Source organism: Mustela erminea, chromosome 20 (assembly GCF_009829155.1).
Source record: "Mustela erminea isolate mMusErm1 chromosome 20, mMusErm1.Pri, whole genome shotgun sequence".
NCBI lineage: Eukaryota > Metazoa > Chordata > Mammalia > Carnivora > Mustelidae > Mustela > Mustela erminea.
Window position 1 is genome coordinate 17057773 of NC_045633.1, and position 13805 is coordinate 17071577.

At 55.4% G+C, this 13805-nt stretch overlaps 1 protein-coding gene across 2 annotated transcripts in view; it reads right to left on the reverse strand.

Annotated features, from left to right (window-relative positions):
- ABAT (4-aminobutyrate aminotransferase) overlaps positions 1-13805 on the reverse strand; it is an 81549-nt gene that overhangs the window by 7805 nt on the left and 59939 nt on the right. For both annotated transcript variants that reach the window (XM_032326670.1, XM_032326671.1), the window contains exons 6-12: positions 12380-12429; positions 6535-6615; positions 5621-5713; positions 5065-5127; positions 2879-2942; positions 2237-2385; positions 769-906 (exon numbers count right to left, since the gene is read on the reverse strand). In XM_032326670.1, the coding sequence (XP_032182561.1) occupies positions 769-906; positions 2237-2385; positions 2879-2942; positions 5065-5127; positions 5621-5713; positions 6535-6615; positions 12380-12429 (638 nt within the window). The remainder of the gene's footprint in view (positions 1-768; positions 907-2236; positions 2386-2878; positions 2943-5064; positions 5128-5620; positions 5714-6534; positions 6616-12379; positions 12430-13805) is intronic.

The window sequence follows — 13805 nt, forward strand, 5'->3', positions numbered from 1 at the left end:
ATGGGAGAGAAGGAGCAAATCAACACCCACCATGTCAACCAGCATCCAACCAGCCAGAGACGCACCACTTTCTGCTCTGTGAACCAGGCCCCTGCTCCTGGGCCAAGCAGGTGCACTGGAGCTGGACCTGAACCTGTCCTCAGACTGCTGAGCTAGAATAGGACCGTAACATCGAGTATACCCTGAACCTACTCCCAGCAACACCGGGTTCAGCTTCAGGCCCTAAGTGAGTCAGCGACTTCCTCTGCGGGCTGGCGGTCCCAGCAGAGAGGCCCAGTCCTGCCTCCCAGGCTCCAGCTGTCCTGTTTGCCGGTTCCACTCACCAGCCCGACCGCCAGTTACTGTATACGTGTTTAGAGCAGCTCCTGTCTTACTGGCTGGATGTGCCAGTTGCACGTGCACGAGGTATTAAAGTAAACACGGGATATTAGTCTAGAGTCTGCTCGCTTTGTGTCTATGGAGTGTGGATCATACTAGGCTGAGAGATGAGGTGGGGTCTGCAGAGAGAACAGGAGGCTAAGGCCTTCCCAGGCATCCCTGGATTGGGCAAGTCCCTGACTAACGTGGCGGGGTGGAGGCTGGTTCTGCAGTGAGATTTTAGGGACAAACTCCTAACCTAGCCCCTGCCTCCAATGCCCCTACCTGCGAGGCCGCCAGGCAGCCTCTGACCATCTGGACATGCTCGAGGCCTCCAGAGCTAACTCTTTGCTCTGGAAACCAGCTGGAGAGGGCCCATGGCCCCGACTGGCCCCCACGCCATGCACTGACCTTCCTGGAGATGTCTCTCAGCTTCCGGAAGAAGTCGTCAGACGCGTGGTTGTCCCCGCCCTCTGACTGGATGGGCTCCACGATGATCCCTGCCACCGTCTTCTTCTTTTTCCGGTATTTCACAATCAGATCTTCTACCTGCATTCCCGGGGGGCAAGCAACAATGGCTGCCTAGTAGGGCAGCGTCCGTGGATGGGCAGGTGGTCTCCCCTTCCCCCGGAAATGATGCCAGACACGTGTTCACGTGTACTTCCGGCGAAGATGGCGGCAGCCATTCAGAGCCGCTCGTGTGGGCGGGGATGCGTCCTACTTGGGCCTGGTGCTAGCACCTGCAGGGGAGAAACTAAGGACTCGGGCCACAGAGGGACTGAATGAGACCACCCAGCACAGGCCCGGCATATGGGAAAGAGTTGCTGCCCCCACCGCAAGTACGATGCTACGGCCACTGCATCGTCAGCATGATACTGGTAGGAGAGTCCTTTCTGTGCAGAATCTCAGATATGTATTTGTTTAAAAAATGGTGATTTCTAGAAAAACTCCCATTACATACGTAGCTAAATATTTCTGTTGCATGGGGCTGTACTAGACTCCATTCCCGTCACTTTTCTTTACCGCGAAGTACCTAGCACCTAGCACCTTGCTTCACACGCAGTCCATGTTAATCATTAACTGATCGAAAAGGATGACATGTCTAAGGGGCAAAGCTGCCTCAAACCAGCCTCATTTGAGCTCAGATTCCAAGCATGAAGACTTTCCAGTGTCTTTTCCCCAGCAAAGACTCCTTCCAGAGTCTAACACGGAACATAATACGCAGAACAGATCGAAGGGAGGGCTGCTGGTTATGGCAGAGACGTGGCATCAGGGCTGTCCCTCCCCTACCCCTCGCTGCAACCCCAGAGCAGCCCTAGGAGACTTGGGAGCGGGCTGAAAAGTGGTAGACAACAGGGTCCTAGGTGTCCACTTTTTCGGTGGGCTGCCCCGTATCCTCATAAAGCCTCTCTTGTTCCGGAGTCAGCGAAGCTTACCCCCAAAGAAACTTAAATGGTACCAGAAATCAGTACTGGGGGCGCCTGGGTGGCTCAGTGGGTTAAGCCGCTGCCTTCGGCTCGGGTCATGATCTCAGGGTCCTGGGATCGAGTCCCGCATCGGGCTCTCTGCTCAGCAGGGAGCCTGCTTCCCTCTCTTTCTCTCTGCCTGCCTCTCTGTCTACTTGTGATTTCTCTCTGTCAAATAAATAAATAAAATCTTTAAAAAAAAAAAAAAAAAAAAAAAAAAAAAGAAATCAGTACTGGAAACAGGGTGATGGATGCCAGGAGACAAAATCAAGGTGTCCCGTTCCTTTTCCCGGTTCAGAACATGTGGGACACAAGGCCTCTCAGTCCCCACATCCCTCCCAGGGACCACCACGCAGGTCCCAGGCAAACTCTGCGTGCCCCTCCCCAAGGGGAAGGAGACGGGGCAGTGTTACCTCTTCGAGACAGCGGGCTTCTTCCTGCTGGTTCTCTTTCACAAAATCTTCCAAAGGGTATTTCAGCCGTGGGAACGGTGCAATGGGCCAGTCGAAGGAAGGGATGTCGATCTTGTGAATAGCTTTGGAGTGCGTGGTCGCTAAGCATCCTAGGCCAGCAAAACACAAGGTGGTTGGGCTTGGGGAAGTAGGAGGAACAGTCTTCGAAAAGCAGATCATGGGCAATTCAGGTCATGTCTTCCAACCCCCAGGGAGGCCTGCTGCCTGGAGTTCCTGTGATACCCTGATGCTGAAGCAGAACCCGTGTGTGTGTGTTTGTGTGTGTGTGTGTGTGCGCGCGCAGGCACGCTTTCCTTCCTGATTCACTGCAGATTCCGCACAAACTCTGAAGGCACGCAGGCACGGAGTCAGGGTTTGAATCCCGGCTGTGCCACTGTCGGGCCCTGGCATGTTCCTTCCTTGCCAGGCCCTGATCTCCACATCTGCAAAGTGGGACTAACAGTTCCCACTCTGCAGAGAACAGCGTGGAGTTAGTGAGATGCTACATGAAAACGGCCAAGGTGAGATATACGTGAAAACTGCGGCTGCTGCTGTTAATCACAGTCTAACTGCCACCAGGGGCTCACCCCGGGCCCTCCTTACCCATGGTCCTCCCATGGAACGCGCCCATGAACGAGAGGATGCTGTACTCGGGGCAGCCGGGGGCCTAGGACCAGAAAACAGTGGTGGTCAGTCACAATCTTAGGGCTGGGGGATCGTACTGTTGACCCGCGCGCCTAGAAGAACACACATGTTTGTCAGAAGAACCCGAGTCCACTCTCAGGACCAAGTGAAGACGAAGTGAAGTCCCAAGGTCTACACCCGGCCCACAGACGCTCAAGTAAAAATGTTTTCAATCAAGAGATTTCATGTAACTGTCTAAACTTCTGGCTTCTTACAAGTTCTGCATCATCTGGGCCCATTTTCCTCCCGTGGTCACTGCAGGTGGCTAAGGCCTAAAGGCTGGGCAGACACGTTGCCCCAGGGCCCAACACCTGCCATAGGCTGCTGGGGCTTAAGAGTTTTGAGCTCATACTGTGACCAGACTGCTCTGGCTTCCACTGCTCTGGTGGGCCAGACATCTCCCGGGATACAAGGCTGGGCAGGGCATCTACCTGCAAGTCTCTGGGCTTTTGGAAGGGGTCTGTGGGCTGGGGCCAGAGTGGCAGCCTCTTCCTATGAGGATGCTGCCCGTGCTCCGGAGGGACGCAGGAACTCCCACGTGGATGGCACAGTGGTCTCATTTCCAACCAGGCCAGATACTTTTCCAGCTGCTTTAGGCAGACTACTGGGGGCCCAGAGTGGCTGGGAGGCTCACATCACATTTTCTCGGGCCGGCTGATCTCCTCGGGGTCCCTGACAGCCCTGGGGAAGAGCACTAACCCTCCTTTCCCGTCCCCCAAACTCTGGAATACCCTTCCTGTCACTTTCCTTAATTGTCCCCTGATGCCGCCACTAAACATGAGCAACGGGACCTACAAGTGTGACGGAACAGGATGTCCGTGGGGGTCAGGTGAGAAGGGGGGAGGCATGACCCACTGTTTATTATAAAGACGGCCAGAAGGAAAAAGGAAGTGCTTAAGTTTATGGAGGTTGGTGTGAACACAGAGAAAGAGGTGGATGCGGGGAGAAAAATTTAAGGAAGCATGAAAAGAAATTAAAACAATCTTACCACCCAGAGGCAACCCACTGTAAACATATTAGCGGGATTCCTTCCAGTAATCTCCTGTGTATTTACTTACATGGTTGACAGCACAGGGTCTGTGCAATTTACCTTCCACTGTTCTCACTAAATTACAGCACGTGTGTCTCCAGGCCGAGAGAAACCCTTTGTGACTGTTTCTGCAGAATCGTGCGGACGTATGCAGGGGGTCATTGAATTCAGTGGCTCCTGTTTTTTTGTTTTTTGTAATAGCAGCAGACCCTTCTGTCTAAGTCACTGAATGGAAGAGGGCAGGCCTGCTCTGGCTGAAGCTGGCTGGGAGCTTGCGATCTAGATCTATCCTCCTGGTTCTCCCTGTGCCCCTACGCTCACCCCTCACCTCCGACACCGGCCTCCTTGGCACCTCTGTGGACCACGAGGGTTCCATTCCCCCTTCCCCATCTATATAGCTGGTTCTCAGTCTCTCCTGGTTATCAAGACTATAACCTCCAATGGGGTGAACTCCCTCGTATGTGCCTCTGTGCTGACATTCTGGATAATTCTGGTGAGTATATTAAAGGCTCCTCAGACAGTCCAGTTCTGTCCTGGGAAACTGATGCGTGCCGGTCAGGAAGGGTGCCCTTCAGTCTTGACACCAGAGGAATGGACCAGGGAGGGGGAATGCTTGGGAACCCCTTGGTAGGGATGTGATGTCTGTGTCCCTCCCAAATATCCATGTGGAAACCTTCACCCCACCTCCCCGAAATATGATGGTGTTTGGAGGAAGGACCTTTGGGAGGTGATCAGGGTCGGATGAGATCATAGGGATGGGCCCTGGAGATGGCGTCAGTGCCCTTAGAGGAAGAGATCCCAGAGTGCCTGCTCTCTCCTGGACATGTGAGGACATGGTGAGAAGGCACCGTCCACAGGCCATGCAGAGGGCCTAGCCCAGGGAATGGAACTGACCTTGACCTTGGACTCCAGCCTCCTGAACTGTGGGCACATACTCTGTTGTGTAAGCTGCCTAGTCTGGGTGTGGGATTGTGTTACAGGTGCCGAGCTGCGTGGGATGCCTCCTCCCCGAAGGGGCCAGGGTCTGTGAGCCGCACGAGCCGGAGGGCGGGGCAGAAGGGCGCGCTGTGCTCACCTGGTTAATCATGCACGTCTCCAGCTCCTCTTTGGAGAAACCCGTCTGACCCCTCTCCTTGTTCTGACAACACACAACAGACGAAATCTCAGAGACTCTCCGGGGAAGGAGGGCCTTCCCCGTTGTACGCAGACCCACGTTCTGTTGGGGTCCCTAGCGAGGGCTTTCTCCCGGCTGATACATACGCTGACTGGCCCCCCTCTGCACTATCAAGCGAGACTGTGCATTGAGCTTGCAGCAGCAGGAGGGGCGGAACACACAGGAGCGTCACTGTGTTGCCAGCAACGCCGGAGAGCTGCTGAGATGGGGCATGTGATGCCAAGGAAAACCGGCGCAGCGACATCGGGTAAGTCGGGTGTCCCCACCCCCCCCACCCCCGCAGGATGCTTGGGAAGCCCTGTCCAGGCAGTGGCCCTCTCCGGATTTTAGTCGTGGGCACTGCCGGTCAGGACTCCGGCATGGACAGGGGTGAGTGTGTGGCTGCAGACTGGGGAGCCTGTGTGTGCACGCGTGGGTGTGCACATGCGCGTGCAAACGCTCATGCCCCAAACCTCACCCGGTACCACATGAAGATTGTCTTAAAGGCATTTTCGTTGGAGCAGGAGCCGCAGGACATGGTGATAAGCTGGGACATCCCTTTGGGAGCCACCTGCAGGGAGAGAAACAGTTGTGGTCTTGGCTCCAGAGAGTCCCACTGGCCCTAGCTGGTGCTGAGCCTCCGCAGGGGCCCCAGCTGGGCACTGGGGGCTGTGGGGGTGCTGGGAGGGATCCAGGAACGTCCCAAGCTTAGCAGGACTGGGAGAAAGGGAACAGGAAAGCCTGGAAGCTGGAGGGCAGGGACGAAAAAGCCACAAAGAAAAGTCCAGACCATACTGCCCAGTGTACCCGCCATCCCCTTAGATGCCCACATTTTACAAGTGGGAAGCTGAGGTTCAGAATGACTGTAATTGGGGCGCCTGGGTGGCTCAGTAGGTTAAGCCTCTGCCTTTGGCTCAGGTCATGATCTCAGGGTCCTGGCATCGAGCCCTGCATCGGGCTCTCTGCTCAGTGGGGAGCCTGCTTCTCCCCTCTCTTTCTCCCTGCTTGTAATCTCTCTTACTCTGTGTCAAATAAATAAACAAAATCTTTAAAAAAAAAGAATGACTTTAATTGTTGTAACTACTAAAACTGAAATGTCGGGGAGGGGTGAATAATATGCAAAACTCTGAACAAATACTAATTACCCCTGCTTCCTTTTTCATGTACACGGGGATCCCTTCTTTTCTTTAAAAGGAAAATTGAAAATGCTCCTCATGAAAAAAACCAGCATAAGAGCAAGACTGAAGTAGACACACCCCATCCTCAAAGGGGGTAGCTCTCGATCCTCTCCTCCCGCTGCTGGTACCCCCTGAAAGAGATGGAACCGCCCCCCAGTGGGGCTGGAAGCCAGAGGCAGGTCCCAGCAGGGGTGGGCAGTTCCCGAGAACTCACCGAGAGCAAGGACTCCCGCAGCTTCTCCACGAAGTTCTCTGGAGGAAGGATTCCAAGGGCAGGTCTGTTGATGAATGTGCTCTGCAAAAAGGCAGGAGACAGCCAGTGACTTCTCAGCCCTGACCCTGCTCCCTGCCGACCAGAGACCAACTGAGAGCTTCTCACAGCGGGTGTGTTTGGATCGGTGTTCGCTAGGTGCTGGGAACAGCCCACTTCTGGAGAAATCCACTAGGATCACTCTAGGTGTAAAAAGATACCGTCATATTTCCTGGTTGTAATATTGCACTGTAGTTCTAGAAGATGCTACCATTGGGGGAAGCCAGGAGGAGGTACGCTGCATACTATTTTTTGCTAACTTCCTGTGAATTATAATTAAATCACAATTTTACGATTTTATAATTAACTATCATGATTTTTAAAACCCACCCATCATCATGGCTAAAAACCAGAGCGGACACTAGCGAGTACTGGGCAAGGGTGCAGAGCCACTAGGACCCTCATTCACAGCTGGTGGGAACGTACCCGGGTGCAGCCACGTTTGGAGGCAGCGTGGCCCTTTCCTATAATGCTGGAAACACACGCGCGCCGTCAACCGGCAGCTTCTCCTAGGTATTTACCTAAGTGAAACGAAAGTGCTCGTCCGCACAAAGACCTGAGCGTACGTGCATGTGCTGGGTGGCTCTTATGTTTATTTGCCAAAACCTGGAAAGGACCCACACATCCCTCGGCTGGGGTAGGGAAAGTCGAGCGATACCTGCACGCCATGGGAATCCGCTCAGCCCTAGAAGGAACCATCTACCGACAACGCGCCCTAACACGGAGGGACACAGAAGAGTCTCAAAGTGACGGTGCTGAGCGAGAGATCCCAGAATCAGGGAGGTACGCACCGCATGGTCCCCTCCATAGGACATTCTGGAAAAGGCAAAACCAGGGGGATACACAGCAGCATGCGGTGACCAGGGGCTGCGGAGGACGGACTGCACATGGGCTGGGGAAGTATCTGGGCACCTAAGTGTCTTGTGTCTGGACTTTTAAATTCTTTTAAAACAGCTTCTGGCCCAAGGGATAGCCCCACACTCAGGGGGCTGCCTTCTTGAAGAGAACCAGCCCCTCCCTGCCAGATGGCTTCGAAACAGAGGTGTGCCCACTAGCTGCCATGCAGCGGGGGTTGGAGGCACATGCCAGGGCAAGGGTCCCAAATCTCCCCACAGGCTGGTCTGCAGAGACTTGCTTTAAAGTGAGGATAAAGGACAGCATTCAATTCTGGAAAGACGCCGACCATGGGAGAAATTTCAATCATGCAGGACGAGGCTGTGTGCTCGGATAGAGGAAGCCTAGAGCCCTCTCCCCCCGGAAGTCCAGAGTGCCCTGGGCAGGGGGTGGGGAAGGGTCCAGGGAGGGCCTGCACAATGGGGAAACAGCAAGGTTGCCAGGAGGTGGATTTGGGTTTTAAAAAGGGATTGGGCTAAGTGCAACGTGGCGTCCTGGATGGGATCCTCGAAGCAAAATAGGGACATTATTGGACATTATCTGAATGACGTCCGCACTACATCATGTGCCCATGTTAATTTCTTCGTTTGATGTGGTGCCGTGGGGAGGGAGGGAGGCGTTGGCACTGGGAGAACGTGGTAAAAGGCAGGTGAGAGCTGTCTGCACCTCGTCTGTACATCTGAAGCTAGTGTGTTGTCGCATCGCCTATTTAAAAGCCGGGGGAATGACAGGGCCTGGGGACTCTCAGGTTCCTCTCTCAGACACCATCAGTGCCATAATCTCAGCGTGAATCCACATGGCACCATCGCTGGAGAGGGAGGCCTCCTGGTGGCCTCGGGATTCAGCCTGGACTGCCAGAAATAGGGGCAGATTCCGTTATTATTTTTTTTCCTGTTATTTTTTCTGCTTTGTGACCACATGGGTGAGTCTAGCGGGGGATGTTAGCCCTCCTCACTGTAGTGTTGGGAAAACTGAGGACCAGAGGGGTCAAGCAACCTGCTGCAAATCACACAGACAGGAAGGGGCAGAAGCACGACTCAGATCAGGCTTCCATCCTTTGCCAGACACTGAAGGCAGACTTCACCCAAAAATGTTAATACAGGATACAAGTTTGTGTGGCGCAACCCGGAGACCTGGGCTGGCCTGTAATGCCCTTTGAGGGGCATTTTCTTTTAGCTCTGAGCTGTTCATGGGGCTCCTAAGAAATCAAGCACATGGTGAGATCAGGGTTGAGGCGAGCTTCCGTGGCTGGTAGTGGGGGGAGCAGCTCACGGAGGGGACAGCCGCGCTCGCTGGCAGCTTGACTGCCTATCTGGGACCAGGGAGGATGTGGGGGTGGTGTTCTTGTTCAACAAAGCGTGACATTAAGAACAGAAGATTATCTGGGACACTGGGTAGCAGAATCAAATGAGGATAGGTTTCTAGAACCTTGCCGTCAGACTCAGCAGTCGTAAAGTGCAGTGTGAACAGAATGGGCTTTGGTTTAAGTGGCTGTGCAACCTGAGGCACAGGCTAAACCTCTCTGGTCTTCAGAGTCCTTATCCACCTTGGTGCCTGCAAGGGGCCAGTGAGACTGCTGAGCGTGTGATGCGGCAGCAGCTCAGTCAACATGACCGGTCAGGCAGACAGGCCCGGGGGTCACGGCGGAGGGATGTGTCTGCGCGGAGCAGCTCAGCACTCCCAGGTGCCGCTCCCATGACTGTGCACTGACCATGGCCATGGTGACGTGGAAGTTGGAACTGGAACCCAGAAAGTGGATCCAGGGGCCGCGGCTTTGTTTTCTGCCGCCACATGAAGTAATGATACTGGAATTTGAGGGTGATGCGGTTAGGGTACAAAGGGGTGGATTGGCCCCTTCGTAGGACTTCAATGGCCTGGTAAGAATCTGCCCTTGACGGGCAAAGGAGCATAGTCACCAGCTGAGTGCATCTCCAGCCAAGAACTTGAAGACCCAGCGTGTCAGCCAGTGGCCCCCCCGACCCTGGTGCCCCAGGTGCCCCCCTGCTTCCCCACCCCAACTGAGCCAATGGCAGTTCCACTTCTCTAAGACTGTGCTGGGGGCTCCTTTCACTTGGCCGAACCCAGACTTCTGCAGGGCAATGTCAGCACAGACTGAGGTCCAGACGGACGCCGACCGGGACCTCACCAGCACCCAGAACAGCGCCCAGCACGCAGGAGGGATTCAATCAGTAACTGATGATTGAACAAAAGTCAAGAAGTAAGGCTAAAGAAGCAGGAGTCAGACCACCAAGGGCTTTGCATCCAAAGTAGGGGAGCTGGGGTGCAACGCCAGAGGCAGGGGGTATGGGAAAGAGTTCAGTGCGGGGCACAGCCTGGAGGAGGTGAACATGGGCCTGCTGGGGTGGGGGGAGCTGGTGGAGAGGGGCTGCTGGGGACATGTGAGGTCAGGGTTGGTCCTGACAGAGTGAGGGGTGAGAGGCAAGAAGTGGGCGGAAGGAAGGACAATGAAGCCAAGTCTCCCGGGTTCCCCGCAGAGATGGGTGGGGGCAGGGCATCCCCTGAAATCACGTGTTTTCAGGGATGATTCTGCCTCCGGAGGCAGCTGACACCGCAAATGTGTGTGACATGTTTGTTGACACATTTTTTTCAGCACCAACTGCCGAGGCATCTGGGATCTGCACAACGTTTCGAAACAAAGCCAGGCTTTGAATGTAAACATCCCCACGGAGCCTCCCAAACGGGCTTTGCCAGGCACCTTCAGGGGCCGCCCATTTCCGCTCCAGGGGCCCCGGAGCTTGGCGACAAGCAGGGGTGGACGTGTCCCGGAGCCCCTGCCTGCAGGGCAGAGCCATCTCTAAGGGGGGACATGCACTTCCTTCCTGTTACCTTCAACTCTGGGTTAAAAGAGACAAGACTTCAAGCCCTGGGAGTCGGTTCCCAAAGCACCTGCCCGCCCCTCCTCCTCGGCCTGGCTCAGATCTCTCTTTGGAAGTCACACTCCCCGTGTCACTGAGCAGAATGAAAGCCCTGCAGGGACACTGGGTGTGGGTGAGGATGTGGAGCAACCGGAACTCACACGCTGCTGTTGGGACAGACGGGCCGGCAGCAGGGCCATGACAGCGGTGGCCGGCAGCAAGGCAAACATGCTCCAATGTTCCCGGCTTCTTCAGGGGGAACGATCCGGCGGCCCAGCAGCCGTAGGACGGCCCGTTCATTGCAGTGGACACACACGGGGGAAGGCGATAAAGCCCTGGACACGGCCGACCTGTGGCTACACACAAGGACCAACCCGCAGCCGGACTTGGAGGGAAACAAGTCAGGCACAATAATGACACCCACTGCAAGACCCCACCTACGTGGCCGTACAGAGTGGAGAAGCGCACTTGTGTCGTTAGACAGGAGGGGACAGAGCCTGGCCGGGGGCATGCTGCGGGGGCAAATGCGAGTCCCACGTTCTCAGCGGGGGTGGGAAACCTCCTCCCTGGGGCACGAGGAAAGCACAGATGTCTGCACGGTACGGGGGCACCTACGGCAGGGGTATCGTAGGTGCTACCTTGGCCTCCAAGACGATGCCACACCCTCTTCCCATCCCGCAGCGGGAAGGCATCATGCAGCAAAAGGGACTTTGCAGATGCAATTAAGGTTCTGGATCTGCTTAGATAGGGAGAACGTTCTGGATTTTCCAGGCGGGCTAAATGCAACCACATGAGCCCTTTGTTAAGAGTAGAAACGGAAGGCAAGCAGAGAGAGAACTGGCCCAGCTATGGCTGGGTTGAGGACAGAAGGACTGCAGAAAGCCACAACCCGAAGGAGCAAAAGCAGATCCCGCCCCCCAGCCTCCAGCTAAGAGCTGATGTCTGCTTTGCGAGGCCCTAGCTGAGCCCGCCAGATTCCAGGCCCATAAAATCTGTGCCACGATACACAGGTGTTGTGGTCAGCCTTGAAGCTGGTGGTAACTGGCCACAGCAGCAGTAGGCAACGTGGTGGCATTCTCACTGGACCGTGCACGGCGGGAACAATTAAGAAGATAATCTGGGGCACCTCTACCCGCCAGGGCCCACACGGCAGTGTCTGTGGGCACATTTGGTTCTCACAGCCGAAGACAGGGACACTCCTGCCATGGAGCGGGGGAGGCCGGCAGCGTCTCTGAACGTCCTACGGTGCCCAGGACAGCTTCCCCGCAGAGAAGTGCCTCTCCAGCCAGCACAGGTGCTGAGACTGACATCTGGCCTGCGCGGGCCCTAAGTCTGCACGCTGCCAGGTCCCTGCGGCTGGGCTCTGGCCACCTGTCCTCTTTCACTCCTCGTCCTCATAGCTGCTCTCCCTTCCCCCACCCCTGCGGGGGGCCCTGGCAGCACCTGCTTCTCTTTCAGTCACTGCCCTGGAAGGCTGCCCTGACCCACAGCCCCCTCGATCCCCGAAAAGCCCAGGCCCTGTGGATTTTTTCCCCAGCATCTCCTCCAGCTGTGCAACCTTGGACAAATACTTAACCTCTCTGGGTCTCAGTGTCCTCATCCGTAGGATGGGGATGACAGCGGGCCCTGCCTCATAGACCTGTCAACACTGCCGCTGTGAAGTGCTGAACGCAGTGTTTGGCACACATTTCACACTCGAGAAATGTCGACCACTATTGCCAGCATCATTGTTTCGTGCCGACACGGTACTGTTTGCCTCGTTCTGTAGCACTGAATATGGATGCAATCCAACGCTTATGTGGGAGCGGGGCTCTGTGGTTTCGCTCGCCAAGGCATTCCAGGTGCCTAGCGTACAATAAATATTTGTGGAATGAATGAATGAAGGAAGGAAGGATGAATGAATGAATGGGCTGTTTCCAAAGGAAGGCTGCCCAGGGACACTCAGGATCACCACGAACACCGCATCACCGGGGACTCACCGCGTTTTGAGGTTGTTGGATCAGCTTCAGGAGAGCAGGGTGGCTGTAGCCTGGGGAGAGAGGGCACAGTTAGAGTCCTGGTTAGAGGGCTGCAGGGTGCCCAGGGTCCCCCCACCTCACAGCCACCCCCACTTCCTTTCCAACCTGCCACTCACTTCACAAAGGGCCTTGTTGTCCCTGGCAGACAAGATCCATTCCTGGGGCCCAGCCAGATCTCGGGGCTCAGGATCACTTGGGCTGCTGCCAGAGATCTTTCCAAATTCTCTAGCTGATCCCGAGGCTCGGGTCTGAGCCCTCCTAGGCTAGTCACACAGATGGGACAATGAATGCGAGGTGAAGGCCCACGTCAGGACCGGGGCTGGGAGTCGTCCCCCAGGCCAGTGTGACAAACTGCAGATGCGGCGCTTACCTCCCTCCCCGGGGCCACTGGGGTCCAGTCACAACACAGGTTTGCTCAGGGACTGAGCAAGCGAATGGTGAGGCCCGCACCTCCTGACCCACGCCCCCTGCTCCTTCATGCAGGCTGTGCCCCAGAGTTTCACTGCATCGACTGTCCAAGCTGAGCCTGAGGTTGCAGGATAGGAACTAGGTACCCTTGGACTCAGCAACTGGTCTTCTATGAATTCACCCTACCCACGCGTACAATGAGCAATGCACGCGCATTTAACTGTGACGCTCCGGAGTCTCCCGGCTTGAAAGCAAACCGACACCCATCAGGGTCCATAATGAACAGAAAGTCCCCCGTACAAAGCAGATGCTCAGGCACGGGGGTCTTTTATCACAGAGGACGGAGGACGCCACACAGAACCCGGAGCCAGAGTGTCCCGGGTTCGAGGCCTGTACTTCTGGTTTCTGTTCATCGTTCCCAATCCTGGCAATGGCTCCCACGGGAAGGCCAAGTCTGTGGGGGCCACAGAGGTCAGAAGACCAGATAGGAAGCCCCTCCGAGGCAGTGGCCAAGTGCTGCCCTCAGTAGAGAGTAGCTGAATGAATGAATGACGTGGAGATCCAGCAACATAGGCGGGAGCCCAGCACTGCTGCAGGAGAGAGAGACCAGCCGGTGGATCTCGCTGCAGGAAACAGACCCTGGAAGGAAATTCCTGGTCTCCGACTATCAGAATTTTTACCACGCATACCTTGTCTATTTTTGTTAAGACAATTCATTTTTAGTTTAAATGCACTTTTTTAAAAAAAAATTTTTAAGATTTTATTTTTTTTTTTTTAAGTAATCTCTACACCCAATGTGGGGCTTGAACCTACAACCCTGAGATCGAGGGTCCCATGCTCCACAGGCTGAGCCAGCCAGGAGCCCTTAAATGCACTCACTTGGAAAGGAGACTTGCACCACTGTGGTGAGAGGTCCACCTAAGGCTCAGGGCCTGGGGCCCGCTCGGCTCTGCGGGAGGCTAGCAAGTTCAGAAGGGTG